The sequence below is a fragment of the Oryzias latipes genome, chromosome 18 (genome assembly GCF_053564925.1).
Source record: "Oryzias latipes strain Hd-rR chromosome 18, Olatipes_Hd-rR_3.1".
Taxonomy (NCBI): domain Eukaryota; kingdom Metazoa; phylum Chordata; class Actinopteri; order Beloniformes; family Adrianichthyidae; genus Oryzias; species Oryzias latipes.
In genome coordinates, this window is record NC_136254.1 from 27,999,629 (window position 1) to 28,021,184 (window position 21,556).

The 21,556-nt window shown below is 37.9% G+C and overlaps 1 protein-coding gene and 1 long non-coding RNA gene across 4 annotated transcripts in view; both read left to right on the top strand.

Annotated features, from left to right (window-relative positions):
- Nucleotides 1-17,746, top strand: part of LOC101163113 (C-type mannose receptor 2-like) — a 68,800-nt gene extending 51,054 nt beyond the window's left edge. Inside the window, exons 1-7 of one of the 3 annotated variants that reach the window (XM_078936242.1) lie at nucleotides 7,248-7,443; nucleotides 9,213-9,383; nucleotides 11,701-11,922; nucleotides 12,500-12,599; nucleotides 13,392-13,624; nucleotides 13,755-14,009; nucleotides 15,260-17,746. In XM_078936242.1, the coding sequence (XP_078792368.1) occupies nucleotides 7,410-7,443; nucleotides 9,213-9,383; nucleotides 11,701-11,922; nucleotides 12,500-12,599; nucleotides 13,392-13,624; nucleotides 13,755-14,009; nucleotides 15,260-15,555 (1,311 nt within the window). In that variant the 5' untranslated portion in view covers nucleotides 7,248-7,409 and the 3' untranslated portion in view covers nucleotides 15,556-17,746. Of the gene's footprint in view, nucleotides 1-7,247; nucleotides 7,444-9,212; nucleotides 9,384-11,700; nucleotides 11,923-12,499; nucleotides 12,600-13,391; nucleotides 13,625-13,754; nucleotides 14,010-15,259 lie in introns of those variants that run through there. The other 2 variants (XM_078936241.1, XM_078936243.1) reach the window with 2 other exon arrangements.
- Nucleotides 17,747-17,819: 73 nt separating this feature from the next.
- LOC110017059 (uncharacterized) lies at nucleotides 17,820-18,548 on the top strand. Its single transcript, XR_013651046.1, has 2 exons — nucleotides 17,820-17,899; nucleotides 17,991-18,548. It is a non-coding gene; the product is annotated as an uncharacterized LOC110017059 (long non-coding RNA).
- Nucleotides 18,549-21,556: the final 3,008 nt, after the last annotated feature.

Sequence of the window (21,556 nt, forward strand, 5' to 3'; positions counted from 1 at the left end):
TTTATTTCAGTTAACGAAAATGTTTTTTCAGTTCTAGTTTTAGTTTTTTCGTTCGTTTTCGTTAACTATAATAACCTTGGCTGGGTGTGCAATAAAAAGTGATATTTTGTCTTTTTTTCCGGTTCAGCGTTACAGCACGGACGCGTGTGGCTCACGGCAACTAAACAACTATCTTTAAGTGACTTAAAGGTATATTTTATTCAAAAGAAAAAGAGCTGACCATGGCACCTAAGAAAAGCCATGACTTAAAATGACCTTGAAATGATTCTTGATGATATCCAAGCTGTGTTGTATCTTTTCATGGAGCAAGTGACCGCTAAGCTAGCTCCTCTCATGGAGCTAATGGAAAACTTCCAAAGACTCCAAGCTCAAAACGAGCAACGAGATAACCGGGTCGACATTATGGAGAAAAGACTGGACGATGTGGAACAACAAGCAAGATAAATAATGTCATTCTCACTGAATTACAGATCAAACCTCAGGCAAAGCTAAATGCAGCTGGAGTTAGCATTGCTAATACTAATAGCACTAGTATTTCTAGTAGTTCTTCTGAATCTGGGAGCGATGGAGAGACTCTAGAACACAAAGTGGAATCATTTCTCACGTCTAAAGGGATTTCCCTGGATCTACCCACCATCGAGACCTGCCACCAGGTCTCGATGGTGATGGTGGGAGACCTGCCACTGCCCAGGAGAAAGGAGACGGATAAACCAGCGATCCTCATCAGGTTTTGTAAATCAAAAACACAAGCTAGCTCTGATGAACCAAAGGAAGAATCTGAAGGGATCTACTGCTTATCTTAATGACCTTCTGACCAAAAGGAATGCTGAAATCGCCAAACATGCCAGGCTCCTCAGGAAGCGTAAGCAGATTGAGAATACTTGGGTTAAAGGCTGCAGGATTTACGTCAAACCACTCGGTCCACCGGACCGGTCCAAGGTTCTGGTTGTGAACACCATGAAGGACTTTGAGAAATGTTTGATCACGGACGTCTGAACCAACATGCAGTAATAAATCAAAGAGCCAAATAATTTCAAGAAATGATAGATTCATCACTTTCTCCTAAATCTGAAGTCACCCTGATTTTAAGCAGAGTTCTGACCTGCAGACAACTTGACCAGAATTTACAGCACAGCTGATATCAGCTGAAGAAGGAAAAGGACCTTAATCTAATGTCTGCACTCATAACGCTGAAGAGAACTATAAACTCTGTTTAAACCCAGAGAACATCTCTTAATCTGCAGAAGAAGGAATACCAACCTTGGATAATCGACAGATTATGGACCCTTTTTTACTGTTGATTTTAGGGATGGATTCTGTAGAAAAGACAAAACTTTATCCTAGATATCATTTTGATCATCTGATTGGTGCCTTAGTAATGACATGGGACAGGGAAGTGTGTGAGTTTCCTTTAGCTTCTCTAAAATATCAAAGGATGTACTTTAGGTCAATCTGAGGAACTCCCTGGAGAATGCAAGGTGGGAGGGGTCAGTATGGTCCAGTTCATATTTAAAGCATTGGTTTCAACATTAGCTCTGCCCTAACAGGTCCATTTGGTACAGTTCAGTCCGTCTTAGTATAATGGAAACGCTCAAAATACCAGACTGGAACGAACCGGACCACTTAGTGGAAAATAGGTTTTATACAGCTTATAAGTAGGCGTGAAATAGGTGACACACAGGTATGACGTACAATGTTTTTAAACCCCCCCCCCCAATCCTGCAGAAGTGGCCCTTTGGTACTGCTCACGTATGTATTACTGTTCACCATAAGCAGAGCTCTGATTTGTTGTAGAAAACAAATGAGCAAATATAATAAAGCTATTCTATTCTATTCTATTCTGGTCTTTTCCATAAGGAGTTTGTCTTTTCATTTCCTTTCAGATATCTCTCTTTTTTAAGTTGTCCTATTTTTCTTTTAAAGCATATTTCTGAAATAAAAATGATCATGTTCCATTTTATTTTTTTCTCTTCTATTCTGCAGAAATCCTCAGCTGTCACACAGATGCAGGATCAATAAAACTTTCATATTAATGAAATACTAATGGACCCCTGACTGTGTATTTTTAGTCTTAATTTTACAATTCCTCACAACAAAAGGAATGTTTGCAAAATAATGAATTAAATCCAAGCACCTGATGTAGTTAGAGGGCACAGACGTCCATTCCAGCTACTGCTAAGGCCTGCAGCCACTAGAGGGCGCTGTTTACCTAAAGGTAAACATTTGTTTAATTCGACATTTAAGAAGTGAGGTCATTATACTGGGTCCTAAAAACCTCAGAGATGCTGTGTCTGCTCAGATAGTCTCCCTGGATGGCATAAGTATAGCCCCCAATTCCACAGTTAGAAACCTTGGGGTTTTATTTGACCAGGATTTATCATTTAAGGCTCACACATCTCAGGAGTGTAGAACGGCCTTTTTTCACCTACGGGATTTTGCTAAGATCAGAAATATACATTCCAAGAGTGATGCTGAATAACTCATCCATGCATTTGCTACGTCTAGACTGGATTAGTGTAACTCTTTGTTAGCAGCGTGTCCTAAGAGTTCCTTAAGAAGTCTTCAGCTTATTCAGAATGCAGCAGCTAGATTGTTAGCAGGAACTAGCAGAAGAGATCACATCACTCCTGTGTTAGTTTCACTTCACTGGCTCCCAATTGAATCCAGAATCAAGTTCAAGATCCTCCTGTTAACCTATAAGGCCTCACATGGTATGGCCCTGTACTTTATCAAAGACCCCATTGTCCCTTACCACCCAAACAGAACACTTCGCTCACAAAAATGCAGGACTGCTTGTTGTTCCTAGAATCAGTAAAAGTACAGTTGGAGGTAGAGCGTTTAGCCACCAAGCCCCTGTCTTATGGAATAAACTCCCAGCTCATGGAAGAGAGGCCGACTCAGTTTCTACATTCAAAGTTAGACTGAAAACTGCTCCTGCCCCTACACCTGGCTGTGGAATTTGTCTACGGCTTGACTCCGCGCCCCTGACTGTCCCCCCAACTGCTGCTGGATGAAGCTCGTCTGCTGGACTTTAAATATGTAGTTGTAGAATTGGATAAGATAATTCTTCTGTAAGAGTTCTGGTAAACCGCCTGTCCGTCCTGGGGGAGGATCCCTCCTTCATGTGGGCACCCCTGAGGTTTCTTTGTTTTTTCCGGAATCCGTTTTTTTTAGGAGTTTTTCCTTACCGAGAAGGGGGTTCTAAGGGCAGGGATGTCCAGTTCAGCTTAGTCAGTTTAGTTAAAGTTATTTTTGTTGCACTGGTGATGATTGGTTTGGGGTTGTGAGAGCCTGTAAGCTAGCAGGAAGGCAAATAGATGATGGGAAAGGGGCACCAACAATCCTACCCACAACTCAGACGAGAAGTTCCAATGAAATACTGCAGAAACCTTCCTACTGAACACATGTATTAGGCTTTTGTATTTTATTTTTATTTGAATTAATTCTGTGTTAACGCATTAATGTTGGCAACCCTATTTTCTGCTATTTATCTACTCTTCATTCATTTCTAAACCCATTTTTATTCCTGGTCATGGTCTCCAGGATTCCACCTACCCAGCTCTTAAATGGCAAAGGGCACCGCAGACCATCACAGGGCAACACAGAGACAAACAAATAAGCGCACTCTCAATGACCCTATAGGGGCAATTTAAGATCACTAATTAACCTATCAATCATGTTTTTGGACTGTGAGAGAAAGCTGGTGAATATCCACGCATGCACCGTCGTGCAGCCCCATCTGTTCCTCAGCTTTCCTTTGAAGCGAGATTCCAATTATCTCTTGCGATATTTTAAATGGGCTCCTATTTGTCTTTAAATTATTATTATTATTAGACAAAAAAAAGGTTGTTTTCTTGGACATATTTTCGGTGGAGTGGCAGTATTGTATTAGAAATTTGCCTTGGAGTTGTGGGCGAAACCGTTGTTGGAGAGCAACCCAACCCCCAATACCCCTCCTCGTTGTTTAGAGCTTAGGATATTTTCTTTGTCACGATGTATATTTTTCCACACTCAACATTGTCGGATTTCCATAGAATATACCAAAATATTTCCTTAAGCTTGGTTAATAAATGAAAATGCGTTTTGTTTCCAACACAGCTAAATGTGACCAAACCTGTACTTCTAAAACAGTTTAAGGTGCCTAAATGGTGCTTGAACAGGTGCTTTCCAAACACATTAACTGTGATGAAGCAGTGTGACAGAATGAAGGAGAGGGCTTGAATTTATTTTCTTGAGAATCTGCACAGCAGCGATGCATATCCGTTTTCCCACACGAGGAAGTAACTATATATTTCACAGCTCATTGCCACATCAACAGTCTTTTCAAAGCTTTGTAAATGAAACTCTGAACCATCCGGTTGCTGAACTAGATACTTTTTCTGTGAAGTACAGCAGAATTGTCACTCGCTTTGCCTTCAGCAATTTGACTGAAGCACGTCTGCACGGCCTCACTCGTTTTTCTGAGCCTGCCATAAAGCAATAAATCTGCGTTTTTTACATGCTTCACACAACTTTCACAGAATACCAATTCCTAGTTCAAACTAAGTTGCTTATGTATCACTGAGTGCAGTAACAACAACAATCATAAAACTCAGAGTATAAATCTACAACAAGGTTTTCTTGAGATCATGTCTTTTTAGGGTTGAGCTGCTGAAAAAGGCTGTCAACCAGTGGTCGGGGGTTTTAGTGGAAAGCAAAAGAAAAATGCTGAGTTCGATTTTGCTTATAAATGTTGTTCACTTTTTGACATATTTCTTCAGGGGTCGCCACAGTGAATCAACTTTGACTGATCCGCACATTTGGTTTGGCAGAGGTTTTTACGCCCAGATGTCCTTCCTGACACAACCCTGTATTTTATCTGTGCTGGGGACCGGTGTTCTAACAATCTATCCTACCACATGACATTTTCCCACCTGTAGCAAAGATGTGTGACATCTTTTAAGCTGAACGCCATGAGCGTAGCGCAGAGTACGAATTTTAGGGCTGTCAACAATTAGTCGACGATGTCGAATAAAGACTGACAAAGTCGCAAAAAATGGCAAAATAAAAATAGCATGTAGTAACCACAAGATTAAAGTGGTAGCACAGATTTATGGGCGGTCTAAAAATGAAACAGAAAATTATGACAATTTCAGTCTGCACTACACTCTCTCAGTGGCAGCATGACCACATGGAAGGGCATCTCCGCAGTTACCACAAAAACATAGATTTATCTGTTAAACCAACAACTACACAAATTACTCTTCCATCTTCATTTTGAATTAAACTTCCAAGCCACTCAACTCGTGCAAATGCAAATACGCATGCGGTAGGAGTATTCATAGCCGCGGACATGCGACCTTATTCGGTGGTGGAAAACTCCGGTTTTAGGCATTTAATTAGCGTGCTAGAGCCACGCTACGAAATCTCAAGCAGAACGCATCTCACAGCTGCGGTGATTCCCTCCGTGTACAATAATGTAAAAGAGAAAGTTATTGAAGGTCTGAGCAGCGCACATTTAGTTGCCTTGACTACAGATTGCTGGACATCCAGAGCAACACAGAGCTTCATGACTGTCACAGTACATTACATTAATGATGACTGGGAAATTCAGAATACAGTCTATCAAACTCACACCATATATGAAGCACACACAAGCAAACATTTAGCAGAAGTACTGAGGGTAGTGGAATGGAAGTTGGACAGACAAAATTCAACCATCCCTGTGACAACTGATAATGCTAAGAACATTGTCAACGCCTCAAATGCAGCAGGATTGTCACCACACATTGGATGTTTAGCCCGCACTGTGAATCTAGCCTCCCAGAAGGGGTAGGGAGTAAACCAGATTTCCCATCTTTTGGGCACAGTCAGGAGGGTGGTCACTTTTTCCACAGAAGTACCACTGCAGCAGCCATCTTAAAGTCAAAACAAGACATGCTTCAGCTTCCTCCTCACAAGCAGGTTTAAGATATCATTACAAGGTGGAACTCCAGCTATGATATGATCACACGCTATTTAGAGCAACAAGCTGCTGTCTATTCTGCACTTGCAGAAAAAGACATAAGAAAAATACCAAAGACCTTATCGCCCTCTCCGATCAAGATGTGACTGTTCTGGAAGATGTATGTCAGGTACTGAAGCCCCTGAAAACAGTCACAACCTTGATGAGTTCCGAACAGCAGCCTACTGTGTCTATGATCATGCCCCTACAACACACCATCCTGACTGTAACACAGTGAAACAGATTCAACAATTGTAAAGGATGTTAAATCTGCTATTGCGGCAAACTTTGAAGAGAGGTATTCAGACCCAAGACTTCAACGGTTCCTGAATGAGAGCACTGCCTTGGATCCTAGGTTTAAGACTTTTCCCCACCTGGATGACAAATCTCAGAATGAGATCTTTAATTGTCTGGATGAGAAAGTTTTGCAAGAGCACCCCACACAGGTATGTGATGCATTTAATCTAATGTGATGAAATAACCATCTTATTCTGTAAAGTAGTTTTTTTCCCCTTCACATTCATAATATTTCAGGCATAGGACTAATCACAATATGCTTTCTGTTTCTTGTTGTCACACTTAAATATAATTTCTGACTGTTCCTTTCCATTTGTAACATTTAAGTGAACTTTTATATATTACATTAAAATTCAGACCACATAGAAAAGCACTTACGTAAATAACAGTATCTTGAATTTATTGTGGGTTGTATATATGCCAAGTACATATACCATATACAGTGGATGGGGTTACAAGCAGTTACAAGTATAATGTGATAGCACGTGCAGCCATCACTGTAAACTTGTGATAGTGTTAAATGAAAGAAACACTTTCTGATGCCATTTAATTACAAAAAGAAGACACAAAAGTATTAAGTATGACTATAGCAATCTAAACTAATCGTTTTTTTTCAAGTCTTAATCTTTTAACGTGTTGTGCATGTGCACAGGATATTAAGGTCTAAAAGCTGAAATATTTTATTTCCTGTTTCAAGTAAAATTAGATAACCCTGTTAGTTTTTTTGTCATTAGACAAAAGTTAGTGGCAACTGCCCCTTATCCAGATCCCAAAGGAATAAATCAAAGGTTATTTATGAAGAGCAACTAATGAAATTTTTAAATATCTAATGCCTTATGTATTATTTCCATCAAGGTGCTTTTAGAAGAGGCTGTTTTTCAGGGTAAAGTTTTCCAGTACCACTGCATTCTTGGACTGCAGGAAGGGGAGGAGTATTTCTAATGTGTTGGAGGAGGAAAGACAAAAAGAACAAGAAATAGCGAACAGGAACACAAATTCCGAAGAACTTGTTGAAAATCATGATATCTAGTGAGATGTGTTGACAGCAAACGGCTCATTGTTATGCAATATACGCTATTGCAAGAAAGGAACATTAATGATTTATGTTTTTCTTTTAAAGGTTTAACTCATGGATCATAGAGTGATCATCCTCATTTTTGCAGGTCAGTACTTTTTATATGAATACTCAGGATTTCTTTTTTATATCAAAAGAATTTCCTTTTAAGTTGCCGGGATCGGCTCCGGCAGCCCGTGACCCTGACGGGGATAAACGGAAGAAGATGAATGAATGACTAAATGTACATTTGCTTTGGTCTTTTGTGTCCTCAGTGTATACGTTATGGAGTGAAAGGAAGTACAAATACTAAATCTGTGGATCAGATTTGTGGTCACATACATTTGGTGACTCACCTTTTTCCAGTTTTTCTCATTTTTATCTCAGGCTTATGTTTATGTGGGAAACACTGCCCTCTTTAGGCTTTATTCACTGAACCAAAATCTGACAGATCAGTCACTTGTAACATTATGGTATGTTTTTATTTAAAATACTCTTTATAAAAAGAAATCAAAATGTCTTAATTTTACCATGTTACAGCAAACGTGCTTTGCTTAAGAAAACCTTATGAACCAGCTGAAGGTGGATTATTCAGATTTTTGTTTTTAGAGTAAGGATTCCTTATTTGTTTAAAGATATACACCACATAACACTGAAGAGCAGATATAAAGCAATGCGGATAAAAAGGGGTTCCGATTTAAATAAATTGTACTTGACTAAAGTGATTCCACAACCTGTAGGTTGAAGTTTCCACATCAGAAACTCTCAGTTTTGGCAAAGTATCATAAAACATTACCAACAATTAGTAATGTCTATAAAGGTATTTTTTTATATATTACATGTTCATTTACTGGTGAATTACAGTAAACTCTCACCTTAAGGCAAGTGAGAGAAAAATGCCACCAAGAAAGCTTTTTTTTGTATTTGTAAGGCTAATGTCAGTTGCAATAATGGCATATGCTTGATGCTGTTGTTCAATGTCCTTACACCACATTCTAGTCATCAGTAAGAAATACTGCACGCACAGGCTGTGCAGGTGATTCATGGAAATTGAATAAATTGTACTTTTATTGTCTAATTATTGTCCAATCTAACTAACAGGATGGTTTCAACGAGACAGCAAGGAACACACACACTAAAGAAATTTTTTCTTCTCACCTACTTCACCTTTACTTACCCTTATGTATTAGTTAAGTGTCACTCACAGAATGCTCATAGAAAATATTTGCATAGAACATTTTCCATTCATGGGATCATCAAAGATCTACCACCTCTCTGTTTCATACAGACCACCCGTGTTCCCCGTACAGGTTTTCCTTTTTATTTTTTTTTACCGCAGACGCCCTGTATCCACCTGTAAGGGCTGTTGTGACTCAGGGTTTTTGGTGTATTGTACCGACTCCTAATGATGACAAATTACTTGCTGTTGTCTTTTCCAGACCTATCTTATCATTTTTAAAAGGACATATTTCACAATTTTTACTACAATATCTTGGCCTGAGAAAACAGTAACTGGTAGAATGAGTGGAGGTGTGTCTGTCTTTTTAGGTTTTATAGATATTTAGAATCTACTAAATTTCAAAAGTGATATTAATGATGTTTTTTAAGTTAATGCTGAAAGTTCTGAAAGCCACATTTCAAAGTATTGATTTGTGACTATGCGGAAAAACCACAAAATCTAACCCAGCCCATTTTTGACATTCAAGAAACTTCATCATACATTCCCGATTGAAGATGTGTTGACAGGACCTGAGACAATCAGCTAATGTCAAGACTATGTACCTCAACTGCCTCTGGCATTTCCAGTCTGTACTGCAGTGTAACCCAGCAGGAAGAAATTGGAGAGAAATAAAAAAGGTTTTTTGTTTTTTTCTCCAGGAGCACTTCTCAGTGTTTCCTTTGCACAGACTCGTCAGTTCTACTTTGTGAACACTCCTTTAAACTGGAGAGATGCTCAGAGTGTCTGCAGACAGAACTACACTGACCTGGCCACCATAGAGAATACAGCCGATGTTGATGCAGCTATTGTTGCATTATCAAATTATACAGGTGAGTATTTCAAGTTGGACAGATAACCAGAGTGGACTTATTTTTAACCACTGACCTTTTAGTGTGTACAAACACTCTCACTTAACAAGATGAGAAAGCCTGTAATCTTCATATATCTAATCTATGACAGAAAATATAAGAAACAATTATCCAGAAAATCAAATTGTCTGATTTTTTAAATAATTTATTTGTAAATTATGGTGGAAATTAATTATTTGGTTAATAATAAGTTCAACTCAATAATTTCTTATGTTGTCTTTGTTGTCAATGACAGCAGTCAAGCATTTTCTGTGAGTCTTCACAAGGTTTTCATAAACGGTTGCTGGTGTTTTGGCCCATTCCTCCATGCAGATCTCCTCTAGAGCAGTGACGTTTTGGGGCTGAAGCTGGACTTTCAACTCCCTCCAAAGATTTTCCATGTCGTTAAGATCTGGAGACTAGCTAGGCCACTCCAGGACCTTGAAATGCTTCCTCTGAAGCCACTCCTTTATTACCTGGGCAACGTGTGTTTGGTATTGTCAAAGTTAAAGTACCATTATCTGTCACACACCTAAGTGTGTGAAATTTAATCTCCGCTTTTGACCCATCGCCTGACATACCCATGGCTGTATGTCATGCTGAAATACTCAGCCGTGTTCAATCGTCAATGCCCTTGCTGATGGAAAGACATTTTTACTCAAAGTCTGACGCTACATGGCTCCATTCATTCTTTTATTACAGGGATCAGTCGTCCTGGTGACATTGCTGAAAGCAGCCCCAAAGCATTATGTTTCCACCCCCATGCTTTACAGTAGGTATGGTGTCCTTTGGATGCTACTCTGCATTCTCTCTCCCCCAACACGACAAGTAGAGTTCTTCCCAAAAAGTTCTATTTTGGTTTCATCTGACCATAGGACATTCTCCCAGTACTCTTCTGGATCATCCAAATGCTCTCTAGGAAACCTTAGATGGGCCTGTACATGTGGTGGCTTTAGCAGGAGGACACATCTGGCACTGCAGGGTTTGAGTCCCTGGCGGCGTAGTGTGTTACTGATGGTAGCCTTTGTTACTTTCGTCCCAGATCTCTGCAGGTCATTCACTAGATCCCCCGTGGGGTTCTGAGATTTTTGCCCCACGGGGTGAGATCTTGTGGGGAGCCCCAGATGGAGGGAGATAATCAGTGGTGTTATATGTCGTCCATTTCTAAATAATTGCTCTCACAGTTGATTTCTTCACACCAAGCCCATTACAGATTCAGTCTTCCCACCGTGGTGCAGGCCAACAATTTGGTTTCTGGTGGCCTTAGACAACTCTTTGGTCTTGGCCATATTAGAGTTTGAAATGTGACTGTTTAAGGTTGTGGACAGGTGTCTTTTATATAGATACCAAGTTCAAATAGGTGCTATTAATACAGGTAACCAGTGGAGGACAGAGGATCCTCTTACAGAAGAAGTTACAGGTCTGTGAGAGACAGAAATCTTGCTTGTTTGTAGGTGAACAAATACTTGTTTTCCACCATAATTGGCAAATAAATTCTTTAAAATCAGACAATGTGATTTTCTGGATTTTTTTCTCATTTTGTCTCTCATAGTTGAGGTTTACCCATGATGGAAATTACAGGCCTTTTTTCATCTTTTTAAGTTGGATAACTTGCATAATTGGTTGCTGACTAAATACTTTTTTGCCCCACTGTATTTGTGCTTCCTTGTTATCAATCAGCTTTTTCTGCAGCATTTCTAAATACACTGGTAAAACTCTGCAAACAGTAGATTTCTAGTAGTTTTTTTCAGAAATCACACATTTGACGTTCATGAAAAATATGCAAATATGTCATATTTTGCTTTGCTATCCTTCCTGATCTTGTATGCGCTCCAGTGGATGCCTCCCAATGCCTCTCAATGTTGGTAGTTGTATCATGTCTGTTTTTTTTTTTTTTAACTCAGTTCTTTTTCTTCTAAAGCACCTTGCTCAAATTTTGCTTCAGTTTTTTTACATCAACATTAAAACATCATATGTGACCATTTTAACCAGGAAGAAAACAAAGTACAATAAACTTATGCTGCCCTAAAATATAAGAGCTGTCACTTTATTAAAATTACTGGGAACAAACTGAGCATTTTGTAAAACGCAGATAATTACACTTTTTTAAGTTTTATTTGAAATCTTTTTAAATACCAAAAATAGTTAAATGATAGTGATAATGATGTGATTTAACACAGGGAAAAAGCCAATGGAGTTTTTGCAGGTACTCGCAATTGTACTGACTTTTGCTTTTGGATCAAGTTTATCTAAATTTTTCCATTAGTTCAATGACAGAATGAATTCTTTTTTTTTAAAGGGAAAGCCTGGATTGGTCTTTACGATAACATGGTGAACAGTTGGAGGTGGTCTTTGAGTGACAGCAGCTTTTATGGAAATGGAGAGTCAACATTTAGGAACTGGAACTCTGGCCAACCTGACAATTACGATGGACAACAGTTGTGTGTTGATCTTAATTTTTTCAGCGGTCAATGGGATGACTATTATTGTAATGTGGCAGAGCCTTTCATTTGCTATAATGGTGAGTTATCTTTCAAATTTCATTAACTTCAAATGTGCATTCTCCTTGCCATATTCTTTTTCATTTGAACGGTTTATTAGTCTCCCATTTCAAGAAGTTTGAGTTTCAGCTCCATTCGTTGTACTTCAAGCTGAAGATCTCGATCAGGAGCTTTGCTTCAAAACATAACTTTTATAATTAAGCTGTCAGATTATTAAAAATGAAGTAAAATATTTATTTGATAGCAATAAATTGACCAGAATATCATGTAGTCATTTCAAATATCTGCAAAGCTTGTATATTGAAAATGTGTCCCTTTTGTCTCAAGTCTGTTTGGCAACTTAGAACCAATATTGTAAAAGTGTCCTATGTTGAATTGTTGACACTGGAAACTGTTATTTATCTTGAATTCTGCTGCACAAAAAGTGAACCAGCCAGTGTTTCTCAATCTTTAAAAATACCTTTGATTTATTAAGCATTGCATGCAACTCATGTATGAACTGAGAAAAATCTTCAATTACAAAAATTTTAAACCAAGAAGATATTTTATTTTTTGTTTTGTTTTTTGTAATTTGTGTTTTTTTTAATGTATTTGCAGGCACGGTTGCTGGCACACCCACTTACATTCTTATTAACACCCGATTGAACTGGACAGATGCACAGAAATACTGCAGACAGAATTATGTGGATTTAGCAAGGTACAGTTGCACTAATCTTTGCTTCACCTTGGATCTGCCGTCCAGACAAACCTCTTCTCTGAAGGAAAAAAAAGAAAAAATCACATTAGTTGATGTAAATTTAGGATGCACTAAGTTTTTCTTTGCCCCTATCTGTACACCTTTTCTATGTTTCATAGTTTCCTGAAGCTATTTCTCATTTTTGTAATGCCTGAACTGTACCTTGTGACTTCCAATTCCTAGTTTTCTAACAATAAATCTTTTACCTATAATCACAAAATAGTTGGATATATTTAGATGAACCCTTTAACACTGGAACTTTTGAGTTTTTCTAACTCTTCAACTGTTTATGCAATGAACATAATCTAGCATATTCTGAAGCTTCTGAAGTTTTATTACAGCTATCATAAAGCGATAACAGATTGAGCCACACTAAGCAAAAAACTGTTGAATTGTTCTTAAAAATCTATTTTGCAGTCATTGTCCCACAAAAGTGGTGGCTTATTTTGAAATTTAAATTAGAAAAGCAATGTTTTTTTATTGCATAAAACACCAATAACACGGTTGAAGCGTAATGCTGTGTTACTTTAAAAATTGTAGCACAGTTACAGTAATTTGTACGAATATAGAATAACTACAGAACAAGTTAAGAAGTTGAACATTTATAGAAGATATGATTTTTAGTTTTTTTTCCTAATAATGCGAGGTTGCTCCGAAGATACTAAAAAATAAACATTTTACAATATTAAGAAGAACTTACCATCTAAGCTTTTTCATTTTTTTTGCTCTAATATCAATATTTTCTTTTTACAGCATACGGAACATTGCAGAAAATAACATCATTAAAGCCCTATCAGGAAGTTATTGGACCTGGATTGGTCTGCATCGCCAGAAAGTGTGGTCTGATGGGAGCCAATCTGTGTTTCAGTACAACATAGTCAGTCAACCGAGCTCTACTGGAGAACAATGTGTTACTGTAGAGAAGTCGAGACAATGGTCAAATAATTACTGCTCTTCTCAATTTCCATTTATTTGTTACAAAACAGGTATGTATGTTCAAGTACTACACTTATTATAATTCTGTATTTTACTGTTGTCAGTTTAAAAAAGGAGACATGATGTTATTGATACCTAATAATAAAATCAAATATTCAATTCTTTGTGTTTCATTCTCAGCTCCTCTGAATGCGAAAACTTTTACTTTATTGAGAAGAACAGAGACTAATGTCACTCTGCAGTGGAGTAAGATCATCAATGCCAGCTATGTGCTCCAGTTTAATGGTACAGAGAGGATGATTGCAGCCCCTGATGGTGATGGACCAGTAACTTTCACAGTCTCATCTCTCAGTGCTGGAACAACATACACATTCAATCTTTACTCTGTTTATGGAAACACCAGAAGCACCGGAGTACAACTGACCGTTACAACTGGTAAAATGATCTTGATTTTTATTTATTTTCCCTAAAGGAATTCAGTTTAAATGTTAATAAAGGTTAGAGCAGCCACCTATTTGAGACAAAGGTGTGAGAAGTTGTGTTGTTGATTCCAGCACATGGCCAGAAACTGATAAAGCAGAAAAATCCAAACAAACAGTACCGGTAGGGTGCCTTCTTATCCTTGGTAGTGATAATAGTTTGAATCCATAGTTGGGCTGTTATGCACCTCTCATTCAGGGGATGAGAGCATAACGTTAAAAAAAGCAAAACCAGACAGTAATGATGATAAAACTCCAGCAACTTGTTTTTTAATTCTGCTCCCTCCTCCCACCATTTCCTTAAATCCTCCTCCAAATTCCTTAAACCTCCCCTTTTTTTCCTTTTGTTTTATCCTCCGTCTGCAATATTCCACTGTCTTCTCTCCTATTCTGGATGGTCCAACAAAAGAGATACACAAACATAATCAATATAAATAAAGTTAAGCTTTAAATACAAAAAGGGGTTAACACAAAGGATATTCTTTGTGTGTCAGAAGATTTATAACCCCCTACAGTAACAGTAAAATCTGTCCAACACTAGAGGCCTTTAGCTCTGAAATGTTTGCTAAGCTGCTGGACAGGAGAAGTTAGAAAAAAAAGGAAAACCCAAATCATCCATCCATCCATCTTCCTCCACTTATCCGGGACCGGGTCGCGGATAAGACTTAAAACCACCAAATAATATTTACTACAGTCCAACCCACCCCCTCTCCCATTGCCTGGGTTGGACTAAAAAGGTATTTAAAGTCGTCCACCAATCTTCCTCCAATCCAGAGCAGCCACCAGTCCTTCTCCCTTTAGTCCTGATCACCTGGGTAAACAAAAAGAACCTCAAAAACAGACAACTACCTCTCCATAATAACACAGATAAATGACAATACAACTCAACCCCAAAGAAAACATGTACACAAGTATGACAATAGGTCTAACAGGCCATGACAAACTCCCAAAGAAATTGGGACTAAACTCCTCCCTCTTTCAAATTTAGTGTCAATGGTTAGAATTACTGAGGGATTCCAGACTATGGGTTAACTGAGTTTCTTGCTCATCCAGTAAATGTGTAAATGCAGATAAATACATTTTAACTTAATTGTTTAAACTAAAGTCTTATTTACAACTTTATAATGTGTGTGTGTCTTTTTACTAAATAGATGTTCTTTGTTCTTATTTTTTACATCTTTAATATTTCCTTTGCTTCTTTTTTAGCTCCTCAAAATGCAGAAAACTTTAGAGCATCTGCACAGACTGAGACCAGCATTACTCTTGAATGGAGTAGAATGAACACAAATGTCAGCTTCATCCTGCAGTTTAATGGAACAGAGACAAACATCAGCGCAACAGAAGGAGGAGGACCTGTATCATACACGGTCACATCACTCACTGCTCGCACAGAATACACCTTTACTCTCTTCTGTGTGTTTGAAGGAATAAGAAGCAGTGGAGTGAGGGTTACTGCATTAACGGGTAAGACTCTGCGCTTGGTAAACTGGGAGCCGGTTTAGCTCGGGCTGGTTTGCGTCGCCTTCCGTCCGTGAAACCTGGGTTAAACTCCGGGCTGCTCCCTGTTCCCTTCTCTACCTCTGTGCCGGTTCCAAGCCCGGTTTGGGAAGGTTGCATCAGGAAGGGCATCCGGCGTAAAACATTGCCAAGTTTACCATGCGACTTGTTCGCTGTGGCGACCCCTGATGGGAGAAGCCGAAAGAGGAAGAAGACTCTGTGCTTGGTAAACTGTGCTTATGCTCAGGATGTTCTCATACTAGCCTGTTTTGTTTGAAGTTTTTTTGTTTTCATTTTAAATGATAATCAACATGAACCAAAAGGGACTAGGCTGAAGCCTTCTGTTCACACCAGACTTCATTTGCTTAGTCCAGGGGTCGGGAACCTATGGCTCGCGAGCCATATATGGCTCTTTTGATGGTCACATGTGGCTCGCAGACAAATCTTTAATTATACTTTTTTTTTTTCATTAGACCATTCCTTCTCGGGCGCGATGCGATGCCAGAGGCGCGCAGTAGTAGCAGTGCTTAGAGAGAGAAATCTGCGCCAGCGCTATCAGTTACTATTATCTATTATTTCACAGAGTTTGTACCAGCTGGAAACCTGTGAATTGACGTGCCTAAAACTGCGCGCTCCCGTCTCTGAGAAAGAGCGCGCAGATGCGGGGACGGGATGTGTGAGGGAGAAAGCAGAGGGTGGGGCTGAGGTGTTGTGGGGACCGGCAGCAGGTGAATCGCGCAGGGATTGTAAATAGGTAAAACCCACTGCCTGTCACTCACTGCAGCGTGTGAGTGTGTGTTTGACTCCCCGTCTGCATGTGAGCAGTCTTTGTCACATCTACAGAACATTCAGACCTACGATGACGTTTAAAGTCTCAACGCCTGCATGAAGCAGAAACTCACCACGGATCAACCAGACTAGACCATCAGCAAAACTACCACGAGAAATACTCATCATTTATTAGCAACAGCATAACAATGTTATTAAAAAGAATCCACAGACTTATTGTACTTTAAAAATGTTGAAATTAAATCAAATGCACACATTCAATTGTATATTTAGTTTTAAACAAATTGTCGCGGACTGAGTTGGATGACTGTTGGGCCGCGTTAAAAGTTCTGGAGTTCATTGAACGCGTCAAGCAGAGATCTGATTGGCTCTCAGTTCTGTCGCTCAGCCTGTTGTTAGGTAGTTTGGACCAATGGGGTTCAGCTATGGGCCGAATCAGGGAAATGGGAGGGCTGCAGCAGGAGCAGGGGAATGTAAAGTTGGGAGAAGCGCTCTCGTCTCGGCGGGAGAGATTCAGGAGTTGCTGAATTAATTGAACGGCGTTTGTTGCGGTCTGCAGTAATCGGAATAAAGAAATTTAAAAGAGGTTAAGTCTCCGTGCCTCAGTGTGGGGAAGGGACACTACATTATTGTATGGCTCTTTCAAAATTACATTTCAAAATATGTGGCATTTATGGCTCCCTTGGCCAAAAAGGTTCCCGACCCCTGGCTTAGTCAGTTTTTTTCGTTTCCTGAAAAAAGTGAGTCTTGATCAGGCATAAAAAAAAGGTTTTGGTACTTTGAAAGTGAACCTAGTTATAGTTCATTGTGCACATAAAATATCCGTGTGGACCAGATGGTCAAAGCAAACCATCTGTATTGTATTAAAAGGATGGTTCTCAGTTTCTAGTTTTCTTAGTGTAAAAGTTCATTTGTATGTAAATGTATCCATCCAGTTAATGCAGTTGAAATGCATGTTTTTTATTGGTAAGACATTTCAATCAGTACAAATCCTGATTTTATTAATCAACAATGTTTTACAATGAAATGTTTTACAATGCAATATAATTTTTGAGGATTCTTATGTTTCACTGGAATATTTATATTAATTTCTGATAAGAAACACTTACAACTATCTTAGAACAACAAACTCCAGCACTCTTCTATTCAACTGTAATTTTAGACATTAGCTCCATCGTTTTCAATGCTGCTACTTATCTGTCATTATGCATTTAATTATTTATTATAAAAGAAAACATGAAATATTTTTTTCCGTTAAAATTAACATGTAGTTATTTTTTTTTCACACGCAATCCTCCTGAAACGGCTATGATGTGGACTCTAAGGGCCCAGTAAGTCATTGTTTAAGATGACAACATAATTGCTATAAAATTTTGCTAAATTCAGTTTTGTGTTGAGCTTTTTTTCCTTTTCCAAAACACGTTCACTTATTATTGAAAAAAAAATGATATCAATGATTGTGTCACGTTTTCACCTATAGATACTTTGGTTCATTTGAACATGAGATTAAGCTCAGTGATTCAACAATCAGAGTCAGACCTAAATGAAGCTTTGGCTGAGGTAAGACTGGATTTGTTTATGATGTTCATTTATAAAAATCTTTAATATAGTTTATTTTTTTTTTAAATTATAACTTCTTTTATACTTTCAGTTCTTCAGACAAAACTGTTCCTTACAGCAGTTTTCCTTGAGGATTGTTCAAGTCGATGAGAGCATTGAAGGAAACACATGAACACAAGAAGACTCAATCTGCAGAGTTTTACTTGATGAATGTTGTAATTTCTCTACAACAAACATTTTTTTTAATAATCAGCACTGGTTGTGGGGATTGGGTTCATAGCTAATGGGGAAACTTTGGAGAAGTAAAAATAAATATTACATTTTCTTTGAAAACTTTTGAAGGTGTAGGGTTATTTATATATACATTTTTGAATAAGCAAATGGAAAATCAAACCAATAGGATACTCACTGAAAGTTATTCTTTATATGTTTCACCAGATTATTTTGTGGCCCATTTATGTTGATATTTAGAAATCTGCCCCAACTAAATTTGAAACTAAATAATCATAATATAAAGTATATTATTTAATAAATATAAAGAGGGAAGTGGGAGCAAACGAGTAACTCTTGCGTCATCCATTTTATGTATTTCGACTGTAACTGTATTACTCATAGTCATAAAATCCCAAATAAAAACTGATGGCCCATGTTTTTTACTGTTATTTTAAAGTGGTTAAATCACTTTTTTCCTTTATCAACTACTTTTGCATTTTTCCTATTTAGTTGTCCTTAGTTTAACCCATTTTTCAATCACTTAATTTAAGATTTTATTTTTCCACATATAATTTATGGTAATTTATTGGTTCAGCATTGTGTTTTAAAGCATTTAGCTGCAAAGAAAGGCGGGCATGTTTCTCATTTTTACAGTGCCTTGCATAAATATTAGGCCCCGTTGAACTTTTCAACCTTTTTACACATTTCAGGCTGCAAACATTAAGATATAAAACTGTAATTTTGTGTGAAGAATCAACAACAAGTGGGACACAATCACGAAGTGGAAAAAAATCTATTGGATATTTGAAACTTGTTTAACAAATAAAAAACTGAAAGATTGGGCAAGCAAAATTATTCAGCCCCTTTACCTTCAGTAAGGCAAACCCTTTCTAGATGTTCAGTGAGGATCTCTGAATGTTGGTCTATGATGATAAATAGAATCCACCTACGTGTAATCAAGTCTCCATGTGAATGGACCTGCTCTGTGATCGTCTCAGAGGTCCGTTTGAAGCGCAGAGATTATCACGAAGAACAAGGAACACACCAGGCAGGTACGTGATACCGTTGTGGAGAAGTTTAAAGCCGGATTTGGATACAAAAAGATTTCCCAAGCTATAAACATCCCAAGGAGCACTGCAAGCGATAATATTGAAATAGAAGGTGTTTGTCATCCTGTTGGTGTGCTCTCCTTCAGTGGCTGAGCCACAGACTACAGTAAGATACAACCAACAACAAATCACCGTACAAACTATCAAATCATGACGAACTAAAAACATCTCAGAACAAATGAATACTGAAAAACAACAGCAAATTACAGAACAAATGACAAAGTCCTGAAACACAAGAGCAAATCCAAGTGCAAATTACCAAATACTGAATCAAAAAAACAATCTCTGTACAAATTAACAAATCCAGACACGCAGCAAAGAAAAAATATACACGGCTTCTAACAGAAAAGGAACGTCCTGAATCCCGGATGTCACATAATATAAAACTATTTGTGTATGAATTTTTTACTTTATTTATTACAGTTTGTTATGTGGAGATTTTAAAAACATGAAACAGTCCAAAAACATCTTTTTTAACTTTATTATTACACTAAAAACTTAAAACAATTTTTAGCAAGGTAGCTATCCCTCCCTTTGGTGAGTGGAGTGCCCCTGTCCCAGGTGGAGGAGTTCAAGTATCTTGGAGTCTTGTTCACAAGTGAAGGAAGGGCGAAGCATTAAATTGACAGGCAGATTGGGGCAGGTCAGCTTTTGTGTGGTTGTGGTACTGGTCCGTTGTGGTGAAGAAAGAGCTGAGTCAGCGAAAAAAGCTCTCAAATTACATGACAATCCTCGTTCCAATACTCATCCATGGTCATGAGCTCTGCGTCATGACCGAAATACCTCAGTAGGTGGTTGGGTGCTTCCTTAGAAAGGTTACCGGTAACCTTTAGCTGAGATAGAGACTGAGTTCTTTAGAGAAGCTCAGTCACCCAAAGAGCGCTCGGAGTCGCAGCTGGTCTCTCCATTATGACTGATCCTTTTTTTTTTGTAGCTTTCCATTGAAAGCTAGATCCCATTGAATGTTTGATCCCTCGTGTAGAAATTACCACTTAAATCCTGAGAAAATGTTGTCTTTTCACAAATATAATGGGATAATAAAGGAAAGATTATGATTTTTGTGCAAAAGAACCAAACATAATGGAGAAAATATGAAGTGTCTGACCAGAGCACCTTATAAAATCGGATGTACCTAATAAAAGTTTAATCTCAAAGTTTAATCAATTTAGGTCATGAAAAAACAAAATAAAACTTTAAAAAAATGCTATATGTATGCACTACAAAAATGTATATATAGTTAAATCAATAGTAAAAGTTTGAGAATTAAACAAAAACTTTTGGTGGTAAAATGAAACATGTCTCATTTTGAAAAATAAATAAATAAATAAATAGTAAAAGAGAAACTGACATATAGGCAGCCTTAGTGCAGAAGTAATGCGATCAGCCTTCCCTGCCCAAGTGTCCACTCCATGGTGGAAATTCCAGGTGGTCTTGGTCACTTTTTGTTATTTTGCTATTATTGTCCTAACTTTGTAAGTAATATCAAACTAAAGACATTTTTGTTGTATTTTATTATTATTATGGGTGTGTATTGGCAAGAGTCTGGCGTTATAATCTGTATCGTCAGATACAAGTCACGATATGATATTTATCCAAATATTCAAACTTAGTTTTAGTATTAATACTCATTTCGAATAAATAAAATTGTAAAATGTATTTTATTCAATGACCATAACAAGTACTGCAACTTCACAGAGGCCCAAGCCTTTTTTCATACACTCAACATTGTTTGATTTCCATAGAAAGTAATTTTCTGTGTAAAAAAAAAAAAAAAAAAAGAAGAAACCAATACATTTTCACAATCATGGTTAAGAAATAAAAGTTCTGTTTGTTTCCAACACAGCTAAATGTGACAAAACCTGATTAGAATACTATAGATCAATTGGATAACCATGCTAGTTTTTCATCATTAGTTAAAAGTTTTGGGCAGCTGGCCCTTAACCACATCCCAGATGAACAAATCAAGGGTTACTTATGAAGAGCAACCAATCAAAGATCTAATGCCTTATTTCCATTTTTTTGTTTTGAAATCTTTTAACCCTTGTGCCATCTTAGATGACCCCACCCTTACATTGACGTGTTCTCCCTACCATGACAAAGGTGGATAAAGGTGGAAAGATTTCATGTAATCCATGGACACCAGTGAAGATCACAAATCATTGAAGAAAAAAGGTTCAGAGCACTGTCTAGTGGGTCTAGATGACCCAACTCCCAATGTTAAAGTTCCTAGGGTAGCACAAGGGTTACAGAGGGTGTTTTCCAGGGTAATGTTTTCCAGTAACACTGCATTCCTGGACTGCTGGAAGGGGAGGGGTTTTCTGCTATATTTGAGGAA